Raw genomic sequence first — 27,355 nt, 5'->3', positions numbered from 1 at the left:
TCATGTCAAGAGAAAAGAGTACATTGTCTGCTTGTGCAAGTTAAACAGAAGCATATATATGGGCAGTCGTACACACTTGCCTCTGCTAGTCCAAGTTCATGCTGCCTGGCAAACCAGTAACACACTGATCTGCTTTTATTGTGTATCTAGCAACAGTTAGTATTTCAGCATACAGTATTTCCATATTAGGCATTAAAAATATGAGAAGTTATTTCTTACCCGTTCTTTAGAAGAAAGAAGCGGGTGGAGAAATTTTCTGTAGATTAAACTCGCCCCTCTAGTGTATGGGGAAAGGAGCCAAATAACAAAAGCTATCTTCAGTTCATAGTACAGTGGGAACCTACAGACAAGTTAAAGATTGCATGATATCAACAACTGCAATAAGAAAATGCACAGTAATTAATCATCATGAAGAGATCTCTTCAAAAAACACAATTACATATTAGCATATAGGATTCTTCATATACAAGAAGTTATATTACACAAAAATTAAACAAATTATAGACCTATGGATTGGATTTTTTTAATTAATTAAAAATTACCGTAGTGTCATTTAAGAAAGAGAAGCAATATACTTGCTTTGCATTATACATTCCTGCACAGAGAAACTATAGTCCTTCCTACAGGATCTTTTAAGAGTTCCATTCTCCTACTCAGTTGCTACAGCAAAAGTGGAAGCTTTATAGTCCCTAATTCGAGTGCCAGTGTATGGCAAGCCTGAAAACAGATGTTATTCTTCACATACATGGAGATCTTTTCCTGAAAAAAAAAAGGGTCAGCAACAAGCACAACTTCTTTAAACAATTTAAATAATTATAAATCGAACATCAGAAACACATACAAGTTTCATCCAGAGTTCTTAAAAAGAGCTTCTTACCAAGAGACTGTTAGGTCAGTTATTGTTTCAGTAACTGTATAAAGAGCAAACACAATCCAATACATCATCCAGCGAACCTGAAAATTAAAACATCATCTTCAGTAAGAATTGCGATTTCATCTTTCACAGAATACACCAGACACTGTACAGTCAGTTCAGAGCTGTCAAATCAAGACATTCAACAATTATCTCAATCTGCATCAACTGGGTTTCAAGCTAAATTACATGAAGGTCCTAAGGGTTTTCCGTTAATAAATCAAACTGGTGGCAGCTGCAACAAGCTAAGTGAAATGGCTGGGTGACCACAGTCACAACCTCACCTCAGCTGGCTTCACAGATTTGATTCTGCCTCTAGAAAGCTTTAGTGATAAGAAAAAAGACACTGCAAAAAGTCAGTAGATCATAAGTATGAAATGCAATACCCACTGTAGCACTAAAGGATATTTCACTCTTCTACACTCATCCATATGTTTGTAACACACACACACAACAGTCAGCATTAGTAAGTCAGGTAGCCTGTGCTTTCATTTCACAATATACATTATTCAGCTATACTTTGCAGTTAAGAGTTCTACATGTGTTCTACATATGTGTTAGTATTAACACTGGGGCAGGGCAGGAAAAAAGCATTTTCATAGAAATATAATTCTATTCACTGCCAAGAAACACAAGGTTCCTGTTAATAAAAGAGCTCACGTGTAAGCATCTTCATATTTCAGGGCATTATATCTATACACTTTTTTTTCTTTTAAGATTTACACTATACATCATTGTTTTGAAATCAGACAATGCTCTTAAAGTACAAGTTTTAGTTCTGTTTTCTAATAGTTTACCTTGAACACCTGTTAAGATTTGGTTGTCTAAACTGATTACGTCTTTCAAAATAAATAATATAGAATTAGTTGCAGGCGTTTGTCTTCTCTAAAATACATTGTATTTGGCCACTGACATTTCCAAAATAGGTCAGTGCAAACCACCACTGGTTATACATACTGAACACCCACAGGTTCTTTAAATTCCAACACTATCATTGCTAGAAAAAACCAAAACAGTTGGAAAAAAAAAGAGAAGAAAAGCATCACCTGCAACCAGATGCAGGAACCTCACTTAACTTGCGATATATAGACTACTAACTCTTCTGGTATACCCACAAAGCATTAAATACCACATTTGTTAGACATTAGTTCAAGTCCTAAATTCATGGTACCCTCTTTCAAATGGAGGAATATATATACGTTCCCACAGAGGACATGCCTCAGATTTAGTCTTCACTTTTAAAGCAATCCTTTTTTGAATTGGACTTAAATAAGTAATTTATTTATTATAAATAAATACTACAACCAATTTGAGTAACAACTCAAAACCTAATGCTACACTGTGGCCTATTTCATAGCTGTGCATTATGCTTTAAAACCACTTCCTCTGTCACAACTTGAGACCCATTTATCTTAAATGCTTTTCTGCATTTCACTTTGAAAAGAAACTCAGTCATGTGATGACATTCTTCACTTCAATCTCTCAGAGGATTTAGATATTTCAGGCTTGAATAAGCTAAGACAAACCTACACAACAGCTGAAGTCATCTCTGACAAGCCATGTGACATTCAGACTGGTGACCCTTCCATGAACCAGAGTCATCACCTGAATAAAAATAAAGTTAACATCCACCCTTGCCCCATCAACCTAAGCATGACGCAATGCAATTTTTAAGATGCTATGCAAGACTGAATTTCTTTCCAATATATTTTATCCGAGCTATTCACTCTTTAGTCAACATCTATTTCTCCAATCAGTAAAAGTGGAGTTTCTCTTGGGCTGCTAGGACGGTAAGAAACACTCTGCAGAAGAGCACATGAGATCTGCCAGGAGTCCTGCTGAAGTCTGGGCAAAGATCCTCAAAAACACAAGTCAAATCATATTCTAGTACAACTAATGCATTAGCTACCAAAGTATCCTGGACAAATGAACCCGAGTGACTTACAGTGGTTTTCATACCAGGAAAAAAAAATATATCCAGGAAAAACAGAAGGTCATATTTGACACTGCACAGAAGACTATCACCTACTTAACTATTAAAGATGAAGTTAGAGAAGCTTTGATTGAGTTTTCCTTTTTATGTTAAAAGGGTGATTACAGATTCGTTTTGTTGAGTTTTTTTCCTACAAGCGTTAAGCTCATCTTTGTCGGCTTTGGCTGAAACACATCCTTTCAAGTCAGGATTTTGAAGCCAGGATTTGAGAAGACTGGTCATTCAGACTTCTAAACTATGTTTCAGATGCTTATCACAAGCACTTTGGTGTAACAGTGAGAAAAACCTCCTCAAAGGTCTTAGTCAACTCCATTAAATGAGAGTAATTACAAGAAGAAATAAATCTCCTCAAAGGCACAGATCCTAATTTCTAGAACTAAAGTCCATAAGTGTCTTAAACCACCAAAACCAGCAGCAACATTTTTTTTCCCCCAGAAATAATCTTTGAACAATTTGCTGCATCATGACCCACACAGCAAGTCAGTATGTCTGTACTTTGTTTTTTTTATTGGTGGAAGCAGTGGCTAAGTTAAAAATTTCACTGTTATAAAGCTCTTGCAATCCAGCAAACAAACACAGATGGCTCCTGAGCCCTGGAAAGGAAGTTGCACTTGGGCCATAACATGACTGGCAGCAGAGCTGTGCCATCTGGAAGGCTGCAGTTAAACCTACACCCTCCCTATGGAAGCAGATGACCCAGCCATGGATTGTCTCTAAGATCTATCTGGACGCTCAACCCAACCAGCAATGGAGTGGTAATTCACTGATGAATCAATGTCATTCCCTGCCCATGAAAAAGTCACTGTGATGGGTCTCATTCATTTCAACCCCATGAACATTTTGTATCCAACTGCAAGTTCAGGGACTGCTCAAAGGCAGTGAAAGGTGACTGAAAAGCAGCATTTTCACACAAAATGAAAATACACAGTTGGAAAAATATGGTTCCAGGCCCTACTAAAGGTCTTGTGTAAATGACAGGCATCTCTAAAAAAGGATGCCCAAGAAAGACAGGTTAAGTCATAGCTAACTGGACAATTGAGATAAGAGTCAGAATCTCAGCATTGTACAAACATTACTCTTCTTTTTCTAGAAAACATATTGCAAGAGGCAATAGTAACCTCTTAAAGTGATTTTTTTGTATTAGAGTTTGAAACTGCTACCCTCTACTTAGCCTGTGTATCCCTTTTGAGGGAGCAGGGAGGGAAAGCGGATTATAAATTCTTTGCATTATACACTTTCCTGAGAGGGTAAAGTAAGCATGAGACAGAGGAAATTCTCCTTTTTTTGATGATTTTTTTCCTCCAAGAAGCTTAGCTCTGTCAGGCACTAGCTCTATGTGCACAAATAAGCTCTAATCAGCTTCCGCACAGAAACCAGAAGTATAAATATGATGTCCACTTTGGAGCCTTGATAGAGTGATCAAACTAAACACAAGACATACAAGGGGAGGAACAACAGCTACTGCATTCTACTACTACAACCAAGTACAAAGCAGAGACACCACACATACAGGCAGCAGCATTAGGTCACAGCTACGGCTTCCAAGTTAAAGTAAAGATGGCACTGACTCCATCCTGAGTCAGGCAGCCAGGTTAAGAACAAGGTTCAGGAGAGAATATAGGTTAGTTGCTGAAATCAAGTTACACTGCCTCTTGAAACACGGAAGTAACCCAATGACCAAAGCTCCTTGTGACTGCAACTGGGTAACATTCTTGTGGTAATCATCATTGCTCACACTGAAGAGTAAATAATTTAACAGATTAATTCTAAAATGCAGCAGCTACAGTAATTGTGTTTTCCTCCATCTTTACTCTTCTATCTGTTCTGCCTCTTTCCACCACATCACCTTAACCAAATCTTTTCCTCCCCTGGTTACATTTTTCTCCACTTTGAGGAACAACAGATTAAGCAGAGCTACCCCTTTCTCAGGTAGATTTTGAACCCCTGTTGAGCTCCATACAACAATTAAACTGCTGCTACTGCTCAAGTGGTCACTGAGAATCAATTTGTCATTGCTTGTACTACAGGTGCTGACAGAATTAGGAAACCTTTTTTCTGCCCCCCCTGCACAAAAGTGCATTATTTTGGGCACTTCACTGAAATGCAGTCAACACTTGAAGGTTGATGTTTAAAAATCCTCCTAAAAATATTTGTATACAGCATAGTGTGCTGGACACATTTCAGCAAAGTCTACGAAAAGTCTGAGAAACCTTAACTTTTGCTCTCCAAACAAAATCACAGGATTAGCACTAGATTCACACAGCTGTTGTATTTAGTATTAAGATAGTGGAATCAAGCTTTCATATGACTTATTGTACTGCACAATGAAAAAATCACAGTTGTATGTCAGGAGAGGGATTTAATTAAGCAATTAAAAGGAATGCGACTTACATATTCCTTCACATTTTTTGTCTTCACAGCTTTGTATGAGTAATATGCAGGATACAACATCCCAAACACCAGCCTATGGGAAAATAAAAAGAGTTTTCAGAACCTGTTATACTGTACATGAGAAAACAGTGACAATACATCATTAGAGCAATGCAACCAACTTAAAAATAAAATCTCATTCTCTAGCTTGAAAAAAATAAATCACAATGTTATAGGCTGCTTGGAGGAAGTTTAGCCATACTCAAAAATAGAGCAACACGAACAGAAAAGGCTGTATGCTCTGAAGACAAACAAACAGTTGCGTAAGACTGTCTCTAATAGATAACGCAAATCTAGTAGCTTCTCTGGTTCAGCTACAAGCAAAACCAGTCCTGTGCCCAAAGACTGCTTCCGCATTGCCAGGGCTGTCACGCTTTAAGAGCCTCTAACAACAATCGGTAGATGATCATAACCCATCTACTTTTATCAGATTACCAGAAGATTCTTCAAAAGCAATTTTAAGACAACAAGAGTTACATAATTTCAGCTCCTTTTGCTACAACTCTGCAACAGCAACACAGGGAAATGGAGGCAAGTGGGAATTAATACAGTTTTGCTCAGACAGATGATTCCTGCTAAAATTCCTCAAACGTAAGGTGCAGAGCAGGGTGAGAGGGTGCCAAGCAATCCACGCTGAGAGCAGGATCAGAAAAAAGATCTGCTCTAACACAACTTTGTTACAACACAGTATTATCTAGTATGAGTCTTGGCCACAGACTAGTGGAACAGTTCTTTATGAGAAACTGAACAGCAGTAGTTGCCATCTCCTCGACAAATTCAAGAGCTCCATACTTCTGTTTCACCAGCTTGTTATACTTTGTAAAGTCAAGGAATTGCCTGCCCTTCGTTACAGCTGGCCTAAAGCAGCAATTACAGCAAAGTCTGGCTACATCTCTGCAGCATCACTTACAACTTGCTCAGGATGGTGATGCAGGAGAAATTTACACTTGCAGGGATATCCAGAGATCTTATGTGAAAGTTCAGAACTCTTAAGTAATTTAACTTCTCACAGTTAGGTGAAAAAAGATGCAGCACATGTTTTTTTAATGAGTCCACCTAGGACAGATCTGGCATGTAAGATTTCAACCCAAATGGTTGAAACTTACCAAACTAAGTAATCAACTAAAATCTAAAGCTTTATAGTTGTGTCAGGTATATTTAAATAAGCGGTTCTACCTACACAGAGCCACTGCAGAAGACTGTATGATGCTACCAAGCTTTACTGTTAGACCCAGGAGAGAATTCTAAGAACTTGTAGGGCAATTTACTTTTTTTTAAGCAACTACTCCAAGAGTCTTCATCTTCTATAAGTTGTTATTTGCAAAGACTACCACTAAGAACTTTCCTAGTATACAAGACATCAATGCAAGTTTGAATTCAATCAGTTTGATATCCACCATCTTCCAAGCACCACTCTGATACGTAGGCAGAAGTCTTCTGCCTAGTAGGAAGACAATTTAGAGTACTGAAGCCATTTGCAACAGTTTACATATATAGTACTTAAGTGGGGGAAAAAAAATATGGAATTGTTAACAGCAAAGGTGAGACACTTTCCTCAGCATCACAGATACCATAGAGAGGGTTTCTCCACCCTTAGTGCAAGACAAACACAAGGTTACCTGTGGAAGAAAGCCTGTTGCAGGGGCAGGGGGATACTGGCAGATATTAAACTATAAATGCCGCAAGTGATGGGGAGAATAAAATTATGGAAGCATAACTGCAGAACCCTTCATGTTTGAAAGGGCCCTGTGAAGTCATCGAGTCCAATCTCCTGCTCAAACCGAGGTCGACATCAGAGTCGAACCAGGCTACTTAAGGCTTCAGCCAGTCAAGTCTTGGAGATTTCCAAAGAGAGACTTCACATCCTCTCTGGGCAACCTGTTCCAATGCTTAATGAGCCTCCTAGTGCAAAGTTTTAGTTACATCCTGTCAGAACCAGGAGTTTATAGCCATTGTCTTTCTTGGTTGAGTAGCGCAGCAAGAGAGTGAGCCTAACCTCCAAAGAGTCACGGAAGATTGCTAATAAGTCCCCCAAAGCTTTCTCTTTTCTGGCTGAACAAGCCCAGTTCATTCAGACTGTCCTCATAGGTCATTTGCTGTGACTACCTCGGTGACCTCCAGTGAATTTTTCTCAAATAAATTAACATCTTTCTTGGACTAAGAAGCCCAAAGCCAGACAGTCAAATGTATAAATCTCACATCAACATCCCCATCCTCTACTGAAACTGTAATATGTATATATTTTCCTGATATTTTCCTCATAATTTAATTTAAAAATTATAAAACTCAACTTTAAAATCCTCAAACACTGAACCACGTATTTTCTTACCTTTAAAGAACAAAGAAGGCTAAGAAAAATATTTGGTTTTAATTGACTTTAGGACAATAAATAGAATTACTACCTGATTATAATTAAGAGTCAAAGCTAGTTAATCATGTATAGCTCTTTTTTAGGATGCATTCACTTCCACAACACAAGACTAGATCTGAACAAAACTTCTGCAGCACTTCTGCAATCTTTACGTGCATCGGGCCTTTACCAATAAACAGAGTTGTTAGCAGCCGATAGCAGCAGAGGAGCTAAAGGACACTTCAAGCAGGTCTCCATGAGATCAGATTCCTCTGTAGTGGGAAGGGATGGTGCATTGCAGATCACTTAAAATAATATTGATATGAAAAAGTATAACTGATGTACCACAGCAGCAGTTTAAAATCTGTATGGTCAGAATTTCACAATTCATGCTAAACTAGAGTTAACAGAAGATGGATCCTGAAGCTCTTTAATATGGGCAGGCTAAGCTGCTACTCCATGGCAGCAGAGCTTACCTACATGTTTCAGATGTTGAAATGCCTTTTGAAAAAATCCAGACTACTTGAATTCCAGTTCAGCATACTAATCTGGAGAAGCCTATCCAAATACAGCTCTACTACAATGCAAAGACCTTTCAGCCTAAAACCAAGAAAAGCAACATCCAAAAAACCCTGAAGTTTATTCACAACTAGGAGAAAAGCCTGACAACAGAAGTTAAAAACCTCACTTCACCCAAATAACAGGGGATCTGGAAACAGAAGGACTATGAGACCAGACACCTTTCATTTTGATGAATTTCTGTAGACAACAGCTCTTCCTCTTATTTTTGTCCCTGTGGAATATCCTGTTCAGTAACCTACCAGCTCTAATGGCTCCCACTTTTCCTTGTTCTTCTGTCTGAAATTATGACCATTAAGTATCAGAGATAAGGAAAGTCTCATTAATCCTTTATGATGTAACACAGACTTTATAAGGGCAGGAATTTCTTTGTTCAAAGAAAAGACACAAAAGAGGTTCCTGAACATCATAAGTGCTACCAACTGTTAGACAGCTGTATAATTATATGCCAGCAGTTACTGTTCATCAATACACCTCACCCAAATTCCAAAAAAATAGTCCAAAGTTATTTAAATGGCTACTAGTAGCCTGCACATGTAGGTTTCTTGCTATGACGCATATGAAAGAGAAACAGTTTGAATCTTTCACTTAACAGATTTTTGGTATATACTTTTCCACCCACTTTACCATCAAGTAGCACCACTTCTAATTAAAAAAAAAGTCATATTTTTAAATTTAAACAGCAATTTAGGCTCTGAAGGTGTCATCCTCTGAAATCTGGTAAAAATAAGAACAGGAACAGAATTTTTTGAGAGCACTGCTTCAGAAATAATTGATCTTCAAGCAGAAAGCTTATTACAGTAACAATAAGAAGACGATAAAGCTAAGCTAAAGATGACCTCGAGTTAAACAAGAACACCAGCATGGGACAAACACAATGAAGGTAGCTAGTTTTCTCCATCTAGCAAATCTTTACATTACTCAATACTGGTCAAGAGTCAGAAAAATCACTTTTAGTACTCACTTTTTCTTCTAAAGAATTCTTGTAGAACTCACTTTTAAAACCAAAGAATAAGAAACTTTACAACCCAATATATTATTACTTATTAGTGTTCAATACTGTTGTAACATGGAAGTGTTAGAAAAACTGCCACTTGCCCCCAAAAAGTGTGCAGAGGGGATCAAGAATGAAAAACATCAGCACATTTAGCCAGTAATAATAGGAACTAGTACTGTGAAGTTTTTATCTCCTCACAGCCAGAGCTGACATTTTAAGTGTGGCACGATGCTGCTGCCAATTCTAGCATCACAACCTCCTTCACATGGGCAAAGTCATCTAATCTTAGAGAAAGCTACCAGGCAATTTAACAATAGAAATGCCAACTTGTCTCCAGTGAGTGTAGTTGAAGGTCAGCAAATTCACTTTTACCCTCCATCTATACATGACAGATTAGTATACAGGCAAAAAAGAGAGATTGCTGCAGCTGACTGAAGCAGAAACACATAGAACAGGAACAGCAGGGAGCCTGGGCACAATCAGTATTATTGACATAGATAGCTACAACAGACGAGCATTTTCTAATAGTTTTCCTGTTTGCATCAATACCCCTAAAAATCTTAGCAACATGTACTGCTATACATAAGTGCACCCTTCCTCTGGTATTTCTATAGTAACTATGCAACACATTTACTTCACGGATGTGCCCAATTATTCCAAGGCTTTGCAAATTTAAAAGTTTAAGTGTTATTTTTAAAAGTGCAGTTTGTATTTCACACTTGGTATCAGCACACTGCACTAATGTAGCAGGCAAAAACAAAGCCAGTTTCTGCAGATGGGAACAGATTTCAGCCGAGTGTGATGTCATGTCATTTACTTTATTTTACTAGTGTATATATATGGATAATCCTGCTTACCAATGTGATTTTACTGCTAGTTGTACGCCTAGCTATTTCAGCTTTTCAGCTGTACTCAGCAACTAATGTAGCATTCCTTTTTTGGTACAGCCACTTCCTCTACAGATATTTTCTCATTTAAAGAGAGATGTTTCTCAAATATGCCAGGGGATTAAGATCAAAAGACAAAGAAAAAAGGGTATAAAAAAGCCTTGAAATTGGAATAATGTATTTGTGTATCCATATAGCTGTACGAAAACAAACATAACCTACTGTCTGTATTATCACATAATCTAGCCTTCCAGTTTAAATAGCTTTAAAGTACACAACTATTTGAAAAATTCATTTCTGAAGCAAAGCAACTGAGTTTGCATTTGACTGATTACTAAAAAATCAGTCACCTGTACACACACTGCCCTGGCACTGAGCATATTTAACCTGGATAGTAAACAACTATAAAGGTAATGTTTTAAAAAATAACATGAAAAAAAAAAAAACAAATGAAAGCCACCAAGTCACTCAATAAGACTACTTGTACCCAAACTCCCAAAACACTAAAGCCATTAAACTAACAGTGCATTTAAGACTTCGGTCTGTTCACGTTGTGAAAGAATTGCCCAAAGCAAGGAATAGCGTTTGGCACTTTATTCTTTTGTTTCCCTGAAATGCAGAAAAACAAGGGCCACAAGCGTTCCCTTATAGTAAAAGCCATTCAGGAAACTCGTTCAGTATGAGATACTTTGGAGACAATGCCACTTGCTAAGCTCCCTTAAGAAGTTTGATAACAGAGATGACACCGATTTGTCCACCCACTGACAGACTAAGGATCTTGGCACAGACAGAACCGGAGCCAGGCACTTGGTAATGCGTGCATCTACAGGGGAAACATGCACCTACATCCTGAAGGATCACTTGACAGCATTTGGCAGGCTGGAGAATAAAAGAACCTTCCCCAGCTCCACAAAACCACGGAAGCGAATATAAATACCTGATATATTTCATAATTGCTAACCATGCCCAGTTCCTCTTCCCAATACTAGTCTTTACCTGAAAGTTACGATAGGAGCATCTCCCATTCCTGTCACATACACACACAAGCTTTTCTAAGAGCTGGTCAGACACCATGGAAATACCTGCAGTAATATAAATGACTCCCAGCTCTGTGCGTGGTATGAAATCCTTAACTGTACTGCTGGATCTACGCAGAAACTAGGTCTGATGTTGTTAGTACTGCTTTGCTTCTATATGAACTATAATTACTATTCCATGCTATGGTTGAGCAAGATTTCTCTTGAAAGGGAAGTTTGCTAATGGAAACTAAATAGCAGATTGAGATCTAGTCTGAAGAACAATGCTCGAGTCTTTGGATGGCTGTTCTTGGCTTTAAAAAGGAAGATATATGGCCATACTCCTTAACAATCCATTCACTGAGGTTTCAATCAGCACACACAGGAAAAACAAACATTTTTGCTTAGACTGTATGCTACTCATACTTGTAAGCCACTCCCATAAAAGATAAGCAGTATGGATTTATTTTTATTTTGGCTATAAAGCAGTAAGTCTAATCAGTTATGCACTAAGTTGTAGCTGCCATGCATCTCTGTGTGGTACCCTCAAGCTCACAATAAGGCATAAGGAATATCTGTAAGAATTCTATTCAGGAGGAAAAAAAAAATCTGCAATTAAATGGAAAAAGTAAGACTCTCAGTCATGCCCGCCAACACCCCCTGAGGGTTACAATTGGGTAGTAAGTTCTAGACTAAGCCAGCTATCTCCTAGGTTTTTACTGTCCAGACTAACAAAAGCTCACCCTGGCATTTTTGTCCTGAGTGTTTTTGAAAGGGACTACGCTAAAGTCTCTCTCCAGCACCTGACAGAATTTAGTTTCATTTTGCTACAGGACAGCATTCAGATATACAACACTAACCATAACAATCTACACTAAAAGACTATGGATTCGAGTAATTATAAAGAATACACTTAGACCAAAATGCTGGTCTGTTACATGGACGGGGGAGCATTAGGATAAGCTCCTCAACCTCAAACCAAACTGTTTTCTACTTTTTCTTTCACCCCCTGCCTTGTGCAAGGAGCAGTGGAAATCACATAAATCCTATTAAAAGAACATATCTGCTAACAGTAGCAAGCATTAAACTCAGCAACTCCTTTAGCAGATTACAGTTACGAAAAGGCAGGAATGCGATCAGAAACAGATCTGTTAAAAATCTTTGCAGCATTCTTATACAGAGAATATCACCAAAACCCATACAAAAAAAAAGTCTCAACAGTTAAAGAGTATACCCAGAAGCACTGACAGATAAAGTACGTTCTCGAGCAGAGCAAAAAGGCTATTAATCTTCCAGCTTAGGAAGCTGGAATTCTGAAAAGCAACTGCCAGATTCTTCCAAAGCACAACATAAGCAAAAGTAATGCAATTGCTCAAGCAGTTGAAAGTCACCTTAAAGTTTTAAGCAGAAAAGTGACCTCCCCACCAATTCCACTAGAAAGTGGGAATTTCTTACGTTAACAACATTTATTTAGTAAGACCCAAGTATAGTAATTGCAAGCAGTCTGATAGGAAACAATTAAGCCTTTCTTTCAAAGCAAAGCTTCACTAGACATACCCTATCCACTCATGCTAATGGAATACCACTTTATTGACTTACTCCCAAATAGGGAACCTGTTGCCAGATACTCTTCAAGTTCTCTCAACGTGATAAACAGCCCTGCCTGAACCTTAAAGGAAGTCTAATATGAGCACACCAAAAAAATTAGAATAAAATGTTTTTTGTAAGGGGTGTTCTGTACTGGGATCTGTGCAGAAGTACTGATGTACCTACGGGCAAAATACATCAGTAAGACTGATCGCTTATTTGCATAGGGTCACCAGGTTTCTCTCAAGAGAAAACAAGATTTAGATGCCAAGAGAACATTCAAACCTTCAACCCATTTTGTCTGCAGAGAAATTCTCTGCAGAGTCCAAAATAAAAATTTTCCTTCCTTGTCGTTACCTTAAGCAAAATTCACCTATAAATGCATCCTCCCAAAGATTTCCTTTTGTTTCCTACATATGCTCAAAAAGCACTGAAAGCACTAGAAACTCGTAGCATTTTCTATAGGTTGGCTGTGTAAGAAAGGGAGGTATTGCTTTTGCAGAGGAGAAAAGCCATTTCCATCAGAGGTGGCATGATAAGGGAACAACTAAGACAAAGCGGCTCCAGCAAAGGCTTGTAGAACATCTCTTATCATACAGACAAAAGGACAAACTGATTCCTACTGGATTAGTGTCTAGAAGGGTAGTCAAACATTTAACCAGGGCTAATGACATTGAGCAGTCTTTTACCAAAAAGGAAAGAAATAAACTAGTCAGATAATCCCTTTAGGTGTAGCATAAAGAGAAATAAACAGAGGCAGGACATCCGGGAAGAATTTTAGGCAGCTCGGACAGACTGTGAACCCTGGAGTACCTAACCAATGGGAAACAGGGGAGGGAAAAATTCGGCCGGGATTAGGGAATAAAAAGGTGTGTTTCAAGAACTGAAAGGGTGCCTACTTGCTAGGTCACCCGCTCTTGCAGGAACGTAAATAAAAATGTGCTTCACAGAGGATTCTGCCTGAGCCTATTTCATTCGGACTGGAACTTGTTTCTCACACCTGTTACTCGTTCTACTTGCTGCTACAAAACCCTACATAACACAATAAATATCAGAGAGAAGTCTTAATTATCTTGATCCCTGAACACACATTAGACACGCTACCTCCTTCAAAGAGAATTAACCTTGAATTTCCAACTTGCTGCCTATTAAGCCAGTTCAGTCAGCCAGCAATACACCCCAAACTAGTCCCTCAAGTCCCACTCTCCCAGCAACAAACCCACTGCATGTGTGTCATAGCAGCCCTCTCTCAGGGGCCTGTGGCAGTCTGGAACAAGGTACTGCTAAAAAGGAATTCCCGAAGTAAAATCCAGGCTATTGTCTCTAAGGAGTCAGCCTGGAGAATGTCTTTCACATGGACAAGCTGCATCAGTGTTCTAACACCACAGCTTTCCCAGTCACTTTCTTTTCAGAGTTGACAGGGCTTTACTGGTACACAAACTTTGTGAAACAACTCACACCCTGTTCACATATAGTTCACATACAGTGCAGAGGTACGCAGCGAGAAGCTATTGCATATCAATCTCACTAGAAGAATCTATGCCTATGTCTGGAGATGGGGTCCAAAACTTGTGTCCAGGACCAACCAACAACTTCTTGTGCTGCTGGACAGGCTAGGCGTATTTTAACAAAAGGGTATAAATCTGGAGATATCATCACCATGTCATTAAAAAAAACAAAAAAACACACACCCAACAGCTCTCAAATCCTGTTCAAAACATAGTCAAAAGGCCCAACAAACCCAGTAGAACAGATGTGAGAAACGCTCCTTATCCAATGACAACAGCTCAGGCAGTGATCGATACGAAGCACATTTTATTTAAACATTCTTGCAAGAATGGGTAACCTAACAAGTAGGCACACTTTTGGTTCTTGAAACACATCTTTTTATTTCCTAATTCCAGATGAATTTTCCCTCCTGTTTCCCATTGGTTAGGTACTCCAGGGTTCATAGCCTGTCCGGAGCGCCTAAAATCCTTCCCGGATGTCCGCATCTGTTTACTTTTCTTTATGCTACACCTAGAGGGCTTATCTGACTAGTTTATTTGTTTCCTTTTTGGTGAATTGCCCAATGTCGTTAGCCCTGGTTAAATGTTTGACTACCCTTCAAGACACTAATCTGGTACATTACACAAGCCTTTGCTGGAGCCTCTGTCTAGTCATGCCCTTATCATGTCACCTCTGATGGAAACAGCTTTTCTCCATTGCAAAAACAATACCTGCCTTTCTTACACAGAAAATTCCAAAAAGCTAGTACTAGAGAGCAAAATAGAAAACGTAGTAGGGATAGAAATTGTTATAAAACTCTTAGTCACTTCTCTGCATGCCTATCTATTCGTCACTTTATTTTAATGTCTGTGTTTGACCACTACTGTAATAGCACCCCAACTATCCCTGTACTATTTCCTGTTTACAGAATTACTAAACTCCACGTGTTTGGACTGTCAGCAGGTGAGCTCATAATTTCCAAGTACCCACGCCAAGGAACTAAAATAGGATGCATCTATAACACTTCCACGTGATAAAGAGCAAACACTGAAAGCCTTCAACAGAGCAACCCTTATTAGAGAACTTAAATCTTTCACCTAGCTCCTACCTCAAGCTCAATAGCAGAATTTCAGCCCTGCTGAAGAAGTATTAATTTCCAAAGCTGCTCATGCTTATTTAAACATCAAATAAATTATCTTCCTTCAAATCTGCCTTCAATAGTCCCTGCTTTCACCTGTTGCTATGACTGTTTACCACTGAAAGCAAAGTCCTTGTGGCCTCACAGTAGCCAACTGTGGCATCAGGCAGAAGCACAACTGTACGCTGAGAATTAGCCAACAATTAGGAATGACTGCATCAACTTCTCACACAGCTCTTAAGAGAGTCTGGCATGACTTTGTTCAAAGAAAAACACGTGTGCTCATACTGAACTGTGCTTTTCTTTTAGTGATCAGCAAGGACTGACAGCTGGATTAAAGATGTCAGAAAAGAACAACTGGCTAATTTGTGGGGGTTTTGTTGTTTTGTGTTTTTTTTTCTTTTAAAAAAGTCAAAGCAACTCTAATTTTCAGCAGATATTTTCTATTTTTGTTTAGACATGCATGGATAAACTTGCTCCATGGAGAAGTTGAGCAGGAACACAATTAAGACTACAATTAATTTTTAAGGTTAAAGATAAAAGCTGATACTACCTACCTGGACATTCAAAGAAACTGTCACATAGCATAAACACTATTTTAGGTGATTATGCTTTAGAAGAGTTTACATAATAATGGTGATTGACAGAGAAACACATTTGTGAGCTTCCTTGTTTTTGAAGAAGTTCTTTATACTTACTAGTTTCAGAGGTTCTGCAACCTACACATACAGTTCTCACGAGCAACGCGATCCTTTCAATTTAGGACACTTCTGATGAGCACCTAATGCAGATAAAGTGCTGAACAAGATTAACACGAATATTACTAATTCGAGAATGAGGTATTTAATTTTGTCATGAGGTTTAAAGTAATGTATGCATTTGATACTTAGTTTCTCAGCTTTGATAAATTAAAGTAAAAAAGTCACCAGCCCTTTTATTTACCTACTTACTACTCTTAGCTTTGCATCTAGTGTCTTCAAAATAGTTTTGGAAGCTCCTACAACTTTTTAATTAGGTCTTAATTTCTGTATAAGAATATGAAGTCCTTCATATCAAGGATACTGTAGAAGAATCCAGGAGAGACCTTGCAAACACCTTCCATTTTAATCTGTTACACTGAAAAATTGTTCATTACAATAACTTCAACAAACTCATGTAAAGTCACTGGCCACTCCTTTCCAAAAGTTTCTCTGCTCTGTGCCACAGTAAGTTTTGAAACAAGCAAAGATAGGTGGATGTTTAGAGAGCCAAAGCTAACATAAAAGAATAAAGCAAATACTATCATCTCAGTATTGACAAATCATGGACATTTTAAAATGTGTTTATAATTCTTAAAGCTTCAGTTCTTGAAGATCTAAAAGATCGCAAATCCTGGTGAAATGACCAGGTAAGAATCAGATTTGCATATGAAGATGATCTTTTATCCAGCACGAAATCAGAACAGAAGCAGTAAGATAGCATAATTGAAGAACAGCAATACTAAGCGACAAAAGTTTGGCAGTTGATAGGAACAAACTAGAACAAATGCTGTCAAAAATACATAAACATCTCCAGAACAAAACACCCAAAACCCCAAAATACATTCTCATTACAGCAACTCTAATATTTAAAGTAGCCTCACTCATTATTGTATGTAAGTCTCAAAGCAAGACAGCTCAGTATTTTCAGTGGCAGTAATCTCTTTCAGTGATAGGAAAGAAATTTTTGGTTGTCTGAAAGGACCTAAGGCCAGCTTTTTCTTCGTTAGCGTAACTTGGAAATATTTACCCTAAGTTATAGTATCTTCAATCAAGCTATGGAACTCATGATGGGAAGCCCATTAATAATTACACAATATAGACACCCAAGTCTCAAGTGCACGAGATGGGGAGAAATTCTTTGTATTAAAGTGTTCAAGCACTATTGTGTCAGCAGCTGCATAAGGAAAAAGTGACTTGACACACCAACACTCAAACTATGTAAGTTCAGTAATCTAGTACTTCTAATATTATTCAGTATTAAAGGAAAACCAGTTTATATTCTCAAGACTATAAAGTCATGCTCATTCTCAACCATTTTTGTAATCTAAAGCTTTCTTCAGCTTTGGAAAGTGGCTCTAAAGCTAGCCACTGGACTGGAGTTTCCCCATCCTGACCTCAGCTACCACTTACAATCTACACTCATTCCCTCCAATACCTTGAAATGCCATATAGTTAACAAAAAAGGGATTTCCACTTGGATTCTTACCTTGTCAACTTTGCTTTTTCACCTTACATTGGTTTGCTAGAGACTTTGGTAAATCTCACAAGTTAAAAACCACAATCATCCCATTGCTTGCTGCTCTAAGAGTACCTTCTCTCAATATTTTTGGAGCACTGTCAACATCAAAATAACTGGCTGTAGGAAACTAACATTTAAAATAGGAGTGGTCCCAACTAAGAATTGCTTCTGCTTGTTTCAAGGAAAACCACATTTTATTTTTGAACCATTTGTAAGTGAACGACAAACCACACTGCATGTAACCATACATTCATCATATGGGTTAGTTTGGGTTTTTTTTTTCCAATGTATCCAGCTTTTTTTTTTTTTTTTTAAAAAGAGTGTCCAGCACTGCTACAGGCCACACTATGTAGAATATTAATCTGGCTGTCTATTTTAGAGAGAAAAGTGAACTTCATAACCCAAAGGCCCAGAAAGCTCCTACTTAAATCATTACACATCCTAGAAATCCAAAGATATTGTCACAGACCAGCCTCAAGGTCCTGCCTCTCCCAAGAAAATGCTACAAAGACAAGAGCTCGAGCAAAGAACAAAGTGCAACCACACAACACCAACTCCTGAAGTAAAAATTAGCCTGTCTTCTCTTCCCCAGACAGCTGGGGTTTTTTGGCTTTTGATCATGAGAAGGTATTTACATCTCAATTTTTGCCTTAACGTCCCTGATTTCCAGACAATTCCGTTAATCTTATGACCCAGAAAAGTATTCCTGAAGCCTCTTAGAACATTCAAAAAAACAAACTTTCCCATTGTACACAGGAAAAGGCTTCTTCTATGAAATTTGTATTTGGCAGATACTGTTGGGATAACATCTGGACTTGTCATTCCAAAGTATACGTGTTTCCTCAATTATAATCACCACTTAGAGAACTTTGTGAATATGCTGTTAGAAAGCAAGTCAAGAATTGATAAAATGAAGAATCTCTACCAAACTTATTCACGTAGTTGTATTAGTAACTTAACCTCAATGACAAAAATACCATGCTAAAAGATACCTTCATTTCCTCCCTTCTGAACCCTAATCACTTATTGGCTTTTCTTTAGAGACTCATGCATTAATAAAGTAGTTTGAGAGGTAGCTTTTGTTCTTAAAAACAGATAACGCACGCTATGCTAATTAACCAAAGGTTCATTTTTGAGAGAAGAATTCTGTTAACACAAATATGGTTGATTGGTAATACATAAACAGGCTAAGAAACCAGAAAATACAGAGAGAATATAAGTATGCCTTTTCAGAAATGTCATTTGCTAAATGCCAATGAAAGGTAATTTGCCTGATTCACGTTATCCTCTTTATACAAACGCAAATTCCATTTTGACTCAAGCATTCAAGGTTAACTTTTATTCAAAAAAAACCTACCAAGGTTCTATATGCAGAACAGTAAAAAAATGCTTACGTTGCATCTATGGCAAACTAGTGACTGCCAAAGCAGTCATTTAAAACATGTATTTTAGGGTGGATAATATTGTCTTCCAAGTAAACTCTGAGCTGTTCGCTGCTGAAAAATGTGAATAGGTCAGCTTCTTCTCTGGCTTCTAAAACAGTACAACAGCAAATACACTTCAACTGAGTAAAACTAGACATGCTTTTAGGCATAAGTGAAGCCTGTGCTCTAGAACAAAGTCCTAGTCTGGGAAAAAAGATCAGCAGACAAAAGCGTGCAAGAGCACAAAGCCAAAACTTTTTATTTTTAAACATCAGAGTTTAAGGTAATGTTACTATACTATCAAAACTAATTAAGATATCTCTAAAGCTAGTGACCATTTTCCTCACTCTCCTTTCCATGGTTTTGATCAATGAGTTACAAAACAAGGTGAGAGGAAGAAATAATAAAACCAGACAGTAGTAGGAAGGCATAAGCACAAACTGTTTTCTGATTTTTTCCTTCAAGCACTGCAAGTTCCAACAGCTTTATTAACGGAAGAAAGTAAAACATTATGTCAGACTTCTCACTTCAGGAAAAATTCTGCTTTGTGAATTCTTGCATTTAAACATTGGGTTAAAGGCTTTTGAAAGAAATTGCACTTAGTTTTCAAGATCAAATGCAAGTTCCAACTGTCTTCAGGATACGTGAGCAATATTTCAAAGATGATAAACACAAGGAAAACATTCATCTAGTTAAACCCACTTCCATGTCAATGCTTGCAGACTAGCTATAAAACACAACAGAAACAGAAGTAACGCCCTAATATTTTGTCAGTGATATAGTGAACTGGAAAGTAACAGTGATAGCTGACAAAAAGCTCAATACAGACTCAGCCACTCTGGGGTGTTTGATTTACCCCTATGTCCAAAAGCATCTCATCAGATTGGTTATTCAGTGCCACTGAGGCCAGTCACGTTTAAAGTCAGACTAGACAGCAAAAAACCTGCAATAATCTTTCCTACCTAGACGCCATACACCTCATCTCATTTCTCCAGTAGTAAATTGTTACAATCTAGTTTGGCAGGTCTTTAAAATTTGAAAGATTCACGACAGACCGTATTGTTTTCAGCTGTAATACCTTCTTCTCTAAAAGCCAAATACTTTCACATAATAGCGCAGGTTTTGAAATTCCAAAATTTCAAAAGCAGAATAAAAGGGATCAAAAAGCTTAGATAAAGCTTTTTTTTTTTTTTTTTTTTTTTTTTTTTTTTACACATCAAGCACCAGAACAGGGGCTTTTGCCAGACATGTTTTTACATAGTACTTTTTAATACTTTATTATCAAGCATTAAAAGTATTGAGCCAAAGCAACTTTTTTTTTTTTTAATATCAGAATTTGGCTTGGGATCTTCCTCAGCCCTACATGAGCTTATCAGGAGTTGGCTCTACATACCAAATAGTCGGGAAAGACAAGCCATTTTATCTAGGTTGCAGAAATGGTCAAGAGCCTAAAATATGCTCCATGAAAGCAGACATTGGTTTGTGGAACATGCAAGAGTGGAGGTTGTTTGTTTTAATTAGAAACATCCTTTTGTGCCAGACCATGCAGTTCTTGGTATTTCTTTATCTACAATGCATAGGACACAGATGTGGATTTCAGCACGTTTTGTAACAGAGCACATGCCAAGATCATTAAGTAAGAACGTCAGACTCCACAGTACGCCTCTAGTTCTGCTCCATCTGTTTTGAGCAAGCTTTAGTCTGCCCGCCTGCCACAGGCTGTGAACACTGACCACGCATGCTCTGCATCTACACAATCCCATAAACACGGGAGAGAAAAGAGCAGCTAGATTGTGTGGCAAACACTGATTTAAAGAAAGGTATGCCAGGCAGGCAGTGGGGACACTTATTTCTAACAAATTGTCAAAGCTAGTAATTTCGCATTGCACAAACTTACAGAATAGGTATTACAAGTCAAGTTTAGTGTGCAGGCACTTTTTGCTGTACATATTAGGATCGCCTAAGTGAGAAGCTGAACTATTGGAGAGAAGTGCTCCAATGACTTCATTGCTCAATTATGTAAATAATTTTAAACTTTCACACGGACAAGACAATATACTTAATCCCTAGACTTACATATGCTTACAGATTTCAACCTATAAAATTTAAAACCCTTTAAAAAAATTTGACACCTTGTTTGATTAGAACAGCTGCACTGTTATTACTGGAACTAGTTTCGCTACAAGAAAGAGTAACAGCAATGTTCAAGTGAAGAACGTAGTTTCAGAGTATGTTTCAACCACACTGGTAACATGCTGATGCCAAAACCAATGCTGTTTTCATCCTGCAACTTTTCATTCTCGGCACAGCACTTACCTAGCAACTACACAACAGCAGCATGAATTGGTGCAGTTCAGTGCAACTAACAAAACAGTAACCTCTTTCAAGCATGCTAATTTTCACTTTGGTTGAAAAAACAACCAGACTCACCCTACGGCCACGCAACTTTTGGACCCTGTGGAAAATAGAGAATAAGGAGAGGGTGGCCCCTCCCAGCAACAGGCCAGTGAAATCTGTCTAAGCATAGCACGAAGCGCCAAGGATAACTGATACATGGTGACTGAATCTCTGCAGTTCTGTGGCCAGACAGACATTTCAACACATCTCTCCATCTCAGTCACTCACACTATGACAGCAACTCCTCTTTCCTCACAGGTGCAGGAGCAATTTATAGGCCTTTAAACTGGAAGAATACCGGAAGGCATGCAGCATCCAACAGCACTGAACATCCTTCATACTTCAGCTGGAACCATCCTGCCAGGAAAAGAGCAGGCTACAAACAGTTGAAGCAGCTCTCCTACAAATGGCCCTTCTGACTTGAAGATCAGGCTGTAGATAGCTACTCTTTCCACACAGCATGTGGTGGTATCTTTACTTAATTCCATTTGACAAATTATGGTTGTTTCAAGACAACACATTTGACAGCATGTTGATTAGCAAACCAGAGGGTAAATATTTTTGCACTCATTGCTTTTAATTAAATGTATTCCAAGAGCAAGGCACAATCTAGGTTTACAAACAAAGCATACACAGTTACATAAAACACCACCACCACACTAAATGAGATATTCCTGACAACAATCCAAGCTATGGCTTCAGTCACCCGTTCTCAGATGCCTAGTAATTCTAGGGGTAGCTGGATATTTGGAAACATTGAACGACAGCAACAAAAGTATTAAAAATAGAATAAGAGAACATCTCGGAAACTACAATGAAAGAAACTGCTCTAATCTGTAAAGCAGCAAAAGCTGAAAGAGACTAATACTACTACCTACCTTCAGGTCATCTACTGCGTGGCACAGTCTTTGTCCAACTTAATAGTTACAGTTATAATCTAATATTAGAACCAAGGAACGCTGGCTGAATCTTTTATTTGTTTTGCTTACATCTTTTGCTCCTTGCAATGCTCTAAAATGGGCTGGGGAAGGCACGCACTGTAAGTACAGACAGAAAAGTAACTACTAGTACTCAAGACAAATACATCCTCTACATCCACTCCAACTCCCTTCCAAAAGTCATGACTGCTGACCAACTTTACTGAAAACAAAACATGTACTTAAACATGAGGGTAGAGAGTGTATTGCAAAGCAACACAGATGGGGGAACTTCCATTTTTTTAAGTGAGGAGGGGAAAAAAAGTTAACAGATTACAGCAGACAGTCTGCTTTAACAGATTGCAAGAACAAAATGGCCATCTACTTTGTATTTAGGATGCTTCACATCTTTGCTTGGCACAAGAGGATAGTCTGATCTCATCCATACCAGGCTGTGACTGACAAGTACTCAGCGTGTTTACTATTAAATACTGTCTCAGCAACTGATGTGTACACAATTGCTCAGAGCTTACAAATGAGAAGAATGAGCAATCAAAGCAAACTAAAAGTCAGGAACAAGCTCTATTAGAAGTTAATAAGATGGGCAGCCACAAATTTAAAAAGCTATTCCCACCATTAAAGACTAAGAATTTGACAAGGTTTACCACTTTCAGAAGTTTTCTGAGACTCTGAAAGAAATTACTATCTTCTTGTTGGTTTTGGAAGTGAAAAAAGGAAAAACCCTGCAGTAATCACTCTGAAAACTGTTGCAATAGCCAGTGTGCTTTAGAATTAATAACGACCTATACTTACTACAGCAGCACCCCATAGACACAAAACTTTAAAATGAAAGGATGTTTTAATTACGTGCTTCAAATCTTCTGCTTCCTGACAGAAAGGAGAAGACATGCAATTAGTACAAGGTATTTCACATGTTTAGAGACCTAAGTAAAATAGCATTTATAGAGCAAAGGGAAAATATTTCATTAAAACGAAGTTTCACCAAAGATTATTATGTGGAACAGTGAATTTGAACCACTCCCTGTTTCCTGTGCATGACTCCTCCAGACAATTCACATGCAATTAAGAATTCTAATTCTCTACTAGCTCCATTCCCTAGTTCCTTAAACCTTTAACCAAACTATTTTAGTGGAGTTGACTAACCCCAAATTACAAACTCTCAAACAGAAGTCAGTTTGCTTGGGACATGCGTGTCAGGACAAGTCCTCCACGTCAGAAGTCAGCAGAGGGCACTGTGACACACCTACAAATTAATATTTTGCTGCTCTTTTGGCCCTGAAAAACAGTATGTCAGTCAGGAGAGGAGAATGCTGCTGCAGCCAGAACAACTGCTGCTCCTTCCAGTCACGACAACAGGTATTCCTGATGGCTGCCCAAACACAACAACAGAGCTTCTTGGACTTGCTACGGACAGTGTATGATATCAGCAGCTCTCATATACAACAGAAAGTCACCACACCAAAATTAAACCATTACATAAGTAAGAAAGAACCTCAGGTCTCAGCAGCTACGTAGTGGTTAAAAATATTTCCATTTTTCTTATGGTGTTTAAGGAAAAGGTAGTACACGCCTTCCAAACTCATGACACACAAGTCAGAGAAACAAAGCCACTGGAACAGGTATGTCTGGAAAGAGACCAGGAAGGAAAACAGATCAAATAGAGGAAGATAGCATAATGGATGCTGAGAAAAGAGGACACGGAAGACAGTCGCAAGACCATTGAAATTAAGACCTCTTATGTCACACCACATCTACTTCTGTGCTACTTCCTACCTTCCTTTTCCACCTGAATTTTCTCTATTAAGCCAAGTTAAACCATAGTCTTGAAGCTGTCTAAGTTCTCATTGAACGCCTTCCCCTACACGGGAAGCTGAACATTGGCAAGCTAGTTAAGTCCCACAGCTAGGGAACAAGGACACAAGATGGTAGAGAGGATTTATAAATAATATTAAGGACTCCCTTTTTAGAAAAACAATGAGGGCACACAAATGAGTGACCAACGGCAACCAGAAAACCAAAATACATGGAACTGCACAATACATTGTCCTTTATTGCCTCTTGCAACAAATCTGTGGATAGCAGTAGCTATTCTCTTCATTCCCTGTGCTATTGGTTAGGTCCATACAGGACTTAATCCTCAAAATGCAAATACAACCCTTAGCAATTCATGTAATGGAAAAAAACAACTATCTTCACAAGAATCTGTTCGTTAGAAATTGAGGTGCTCAGCATCACTGATATTACCTTTACAATCAACGCAGTCTAAGTTGTTGTTAAAATATAAGTTCTCTGGTTGGTGCTTTTACATAACGAAGTAGAAACAGGTTCAGCAGCTACATTTGACATACAAAAAGCAAGTGTATGTGTCTTCCCTCTAGTGCTGTGTATTGCCCATGCAAAGACCACACTGACAGAGTACACAAACAGCAATTCTTCCTACAGCCTCCCTCTTCCAAACCAATGTCATGTCCTTGCAAATTCTGGAACACAACGCTCTACTTTGCAAGTTTCAGTTATCTGACAAGTCTCAGGGAGGCCAGGGAGAGGACTGCTACTTATCTAGGTGACCAGACTGCAGCAGGAAAACGTACGTGGCAGTATGAGAAGTATGACAACAAATTAAGTTTTCAGATGAAATTACACTAGACAGCTTAAGGGGGATGTTTCTCACCAACAAAACAGGGAAATCCTATTACGCCCTTTCAGTCATACACTCCTGCTACAGACTTTGCACTAATTCGCATGTTTGTTGGACTGCTTTGTGAGCAGATTTACTTCATTTGCCTAGTAAAAAGTCACACACAGCAAATCTCAGCTCAAGCGACCCAGTAAGCACTGAGGCCCCCACAGACACAGAGCTACTCAGCAAGGAGCACGAAGAAGACTCAGTTGCTCAAATATTACTCAACATTTGTTAGGGAATATTATTCAAATGAGCAAAATAACCCATCGGTTTCATGAAGTACAATGCCTAAAAAAAAAGACCAAAGGTTGCACTGGAGTTTACTCTTTCTCACATAGAGCTATAGACAGTGTATAAGATAGTACTTTTCACCTAAGAAAGTCTGCCCCTTTGGTTGACAAAAACTCAACTTTACAAAGACTCACAAAACCCTACCAATCTATCTCGTCATCAGCTGATGACCTGTACTCACCACAGACCCCTATTTCACACTCCCAAGCGTTCTCCCAGCCCTTTCAGCTCTGCTGGGAAGGAAAACAGTTACCAAACAGACTTTACAGGGTAATTTGGCTCAATTTGCAAGCAATGGACACAATTTACGTGTAACAGGCACGAGCAGCCTGAGCTTCTTGGCTCTACAGCCCTAGGAGACAAGCTAAGAGCCGGAGAGGCACGGTGGGACCAGGAGAGACAACCTGTGCTCACCAAGAGCCCGGGGCTGGTTTGGCGGTGGCTTCTGGGAGCACAACGACCCTCTGAGGCGCCAGGCAGCCCCCCCCCCGCTGCCAGACCGGTGTCACTCCTGGGCAGAGCCGCCGCTCCCGCTACCTCACCCCTTTCAAGGCGAGGGGTGTGGGGGGAAAAAGCGCTCTGAGGTGATTAAATTCCTACAAGCGGAGCGGTTTGCGTTAACACAGCACTTCCAAGCCGTCGGCTGATACAGCACGGCGGCACTCCGGCCCCGACACCCGCCCCGCCGGCCCCCGCCGCACCGGGGGAAGCCGCCCCCCGCCCCACCTGTGCCGGGAGCGGCCAGGCCGTGCTCCCGCGCAGCTTAACGGCCGCGCAGCTGAGGGGGACGGGGGGGAAGGAAGAAAGGGGCACCGCCTCCCTCCCGCCGCCCCCGGCCCAGCCCCGCCGGGGGAAGCCCCGCGACCGCCCACGCCTCGGGCGACCAGCCGCTTCCCCTCTACCGTCCCCCGCGGGCCGACTCTGCCTGTTCCTTCCCCCCGGCCCAGCACTCACACAACGGCCCGCGAAATCATCCAGGAGACCATCGCAGCGGCAGCAGCGCGTCCCCTCAGCCAGCCCGGCCCCAATGGCCGCGGCCCCGCCCCTCCCCGCCCCTCCCCATTGGCTGGGCGGCTGCGCGCACGCGCTCTGGCGGCCGCGCGGGCGCGGGCGCGGCGGGCCTGGGTGTGATGGCGGCCTGTGGCTGTGCGGGGTGACCGGGGTTGGGCTTCACACGTACGGGTCTGTGCTCAGCGCTGGTGGGGCCCCACCTGGAGCAGTGCGTTCAGTATTGGCCCCTCACTACAAGGAAAACATTGAGATGCTGGAGCAGGTCCAGAGAAGGGCAACGAAGCTGATGGGGGTCCGGAGAACAAGTCTTGTGAGGAGCGGCTGAGGGAGCTGGGGTTGTTCAGCCTGGAGAAAAGGAGGCTGAGGGGAGACCTTATCGCTCCCTACAACTCCCTGAAAGGAGGGTGTAGTGAGGTGTGGGTTGGTCTTTTCTCCCAAGTAACAGGAGATAGGATAAGAGGAAACGGCCTCAAGATGCACCAGGGGTGGTTTAGATTGGATATTCGGAAAAATTGCTTCATGGAAAAGGTTATCAACATTGGAACAGGCTGCCCAGGGAAGTGGTGGAATTGCCATCCCTGAGGGTATTTGAAAGACATGTAGATGTGGTGCTGAGGGACATGGTTTAGTGGTAACTTGGCAGTACTAGCTTAACGGTTGGACTTGATGATCTTAAAGGTGTCTTCCAACCAAAATGATTCAATTTGATTCGATTTTCAGTCCCATATGGTTGGTCTTGCTGACCCAGCCTGTGGGATGGAGGGTTCCAAGCCATGGGTGATGGGGGGGATAGATAAGGACGCAGCCCTTCCCCAGCTCTCAGAGGCTGCAGCCCTCCCTCCAGAGCAGAGAGCAGAGCTGTGGGGCCAGCTGGCTCCCCAGGGCTCCTGCACCGCTCCAGCACATGGCAGGAAGGTGCTTCTCCTCCACGCTCCTTTACAAGCACTCAGTTCCAAAGGCTGTCCAAGGACACG

At 39.9% G+C, this 27,355-nt stretch overlaps 1 protein-coding gene across 1 annotated transcript in view; it reads right to left on the bottom strand.

The window, feature by feature from the left end:
• REEP3 (receptor accessory protein 3) overlaps positions 1–26,408 on the bottom strand; it is a 42,767-nt gene extending 16,359 nt beyond the window's left edge. Inside the window, exons 1-4 of the mRNA XM_063339165.1 lie at positions 26,325–26,408; positions 5,298–5,370; positions 878–954; positions 220–340 (exon numbers count right to left, since the gene is read on the bottom strand). Coding sequence (XP_063195235.1) covers positions 220–340; positions 878–954; positions 5,298–5,370; positions 26,325–26,356 — 303 coding nt within the window. The 5' untranslated portion in view covers positions 26,357–26,408. The remainder of the gene's footprint in view (positions 1–219; positions 341–877; positions 955–5,297; positions 5,371–26,324) is intronic.
• Between the last annotated feature and the right edge of the window lie 947 nt (positions 26,409–27,355).

Source organism: Chroicocephalus ridibundus, chromosome 6 (assembly GCF_963924245.1).
Source record: "Chroicocephalus ridibundus chromosome 6, bChrRid1.1, whole genome shotgun sequence".
In the NCBI taxonomy this organism is placed as follows: Eukaryota; Metazoa; Chordata; class Aves; order Charadriiformes; family Laridae; genus Chroicocephalus; species Chroicocephalus ridibundus.
The sequence above is the reverse complement of the archived record's forward strand: the minus strand, read 5'-3'. Positions and strand labels throughout refer to the sequence as shown.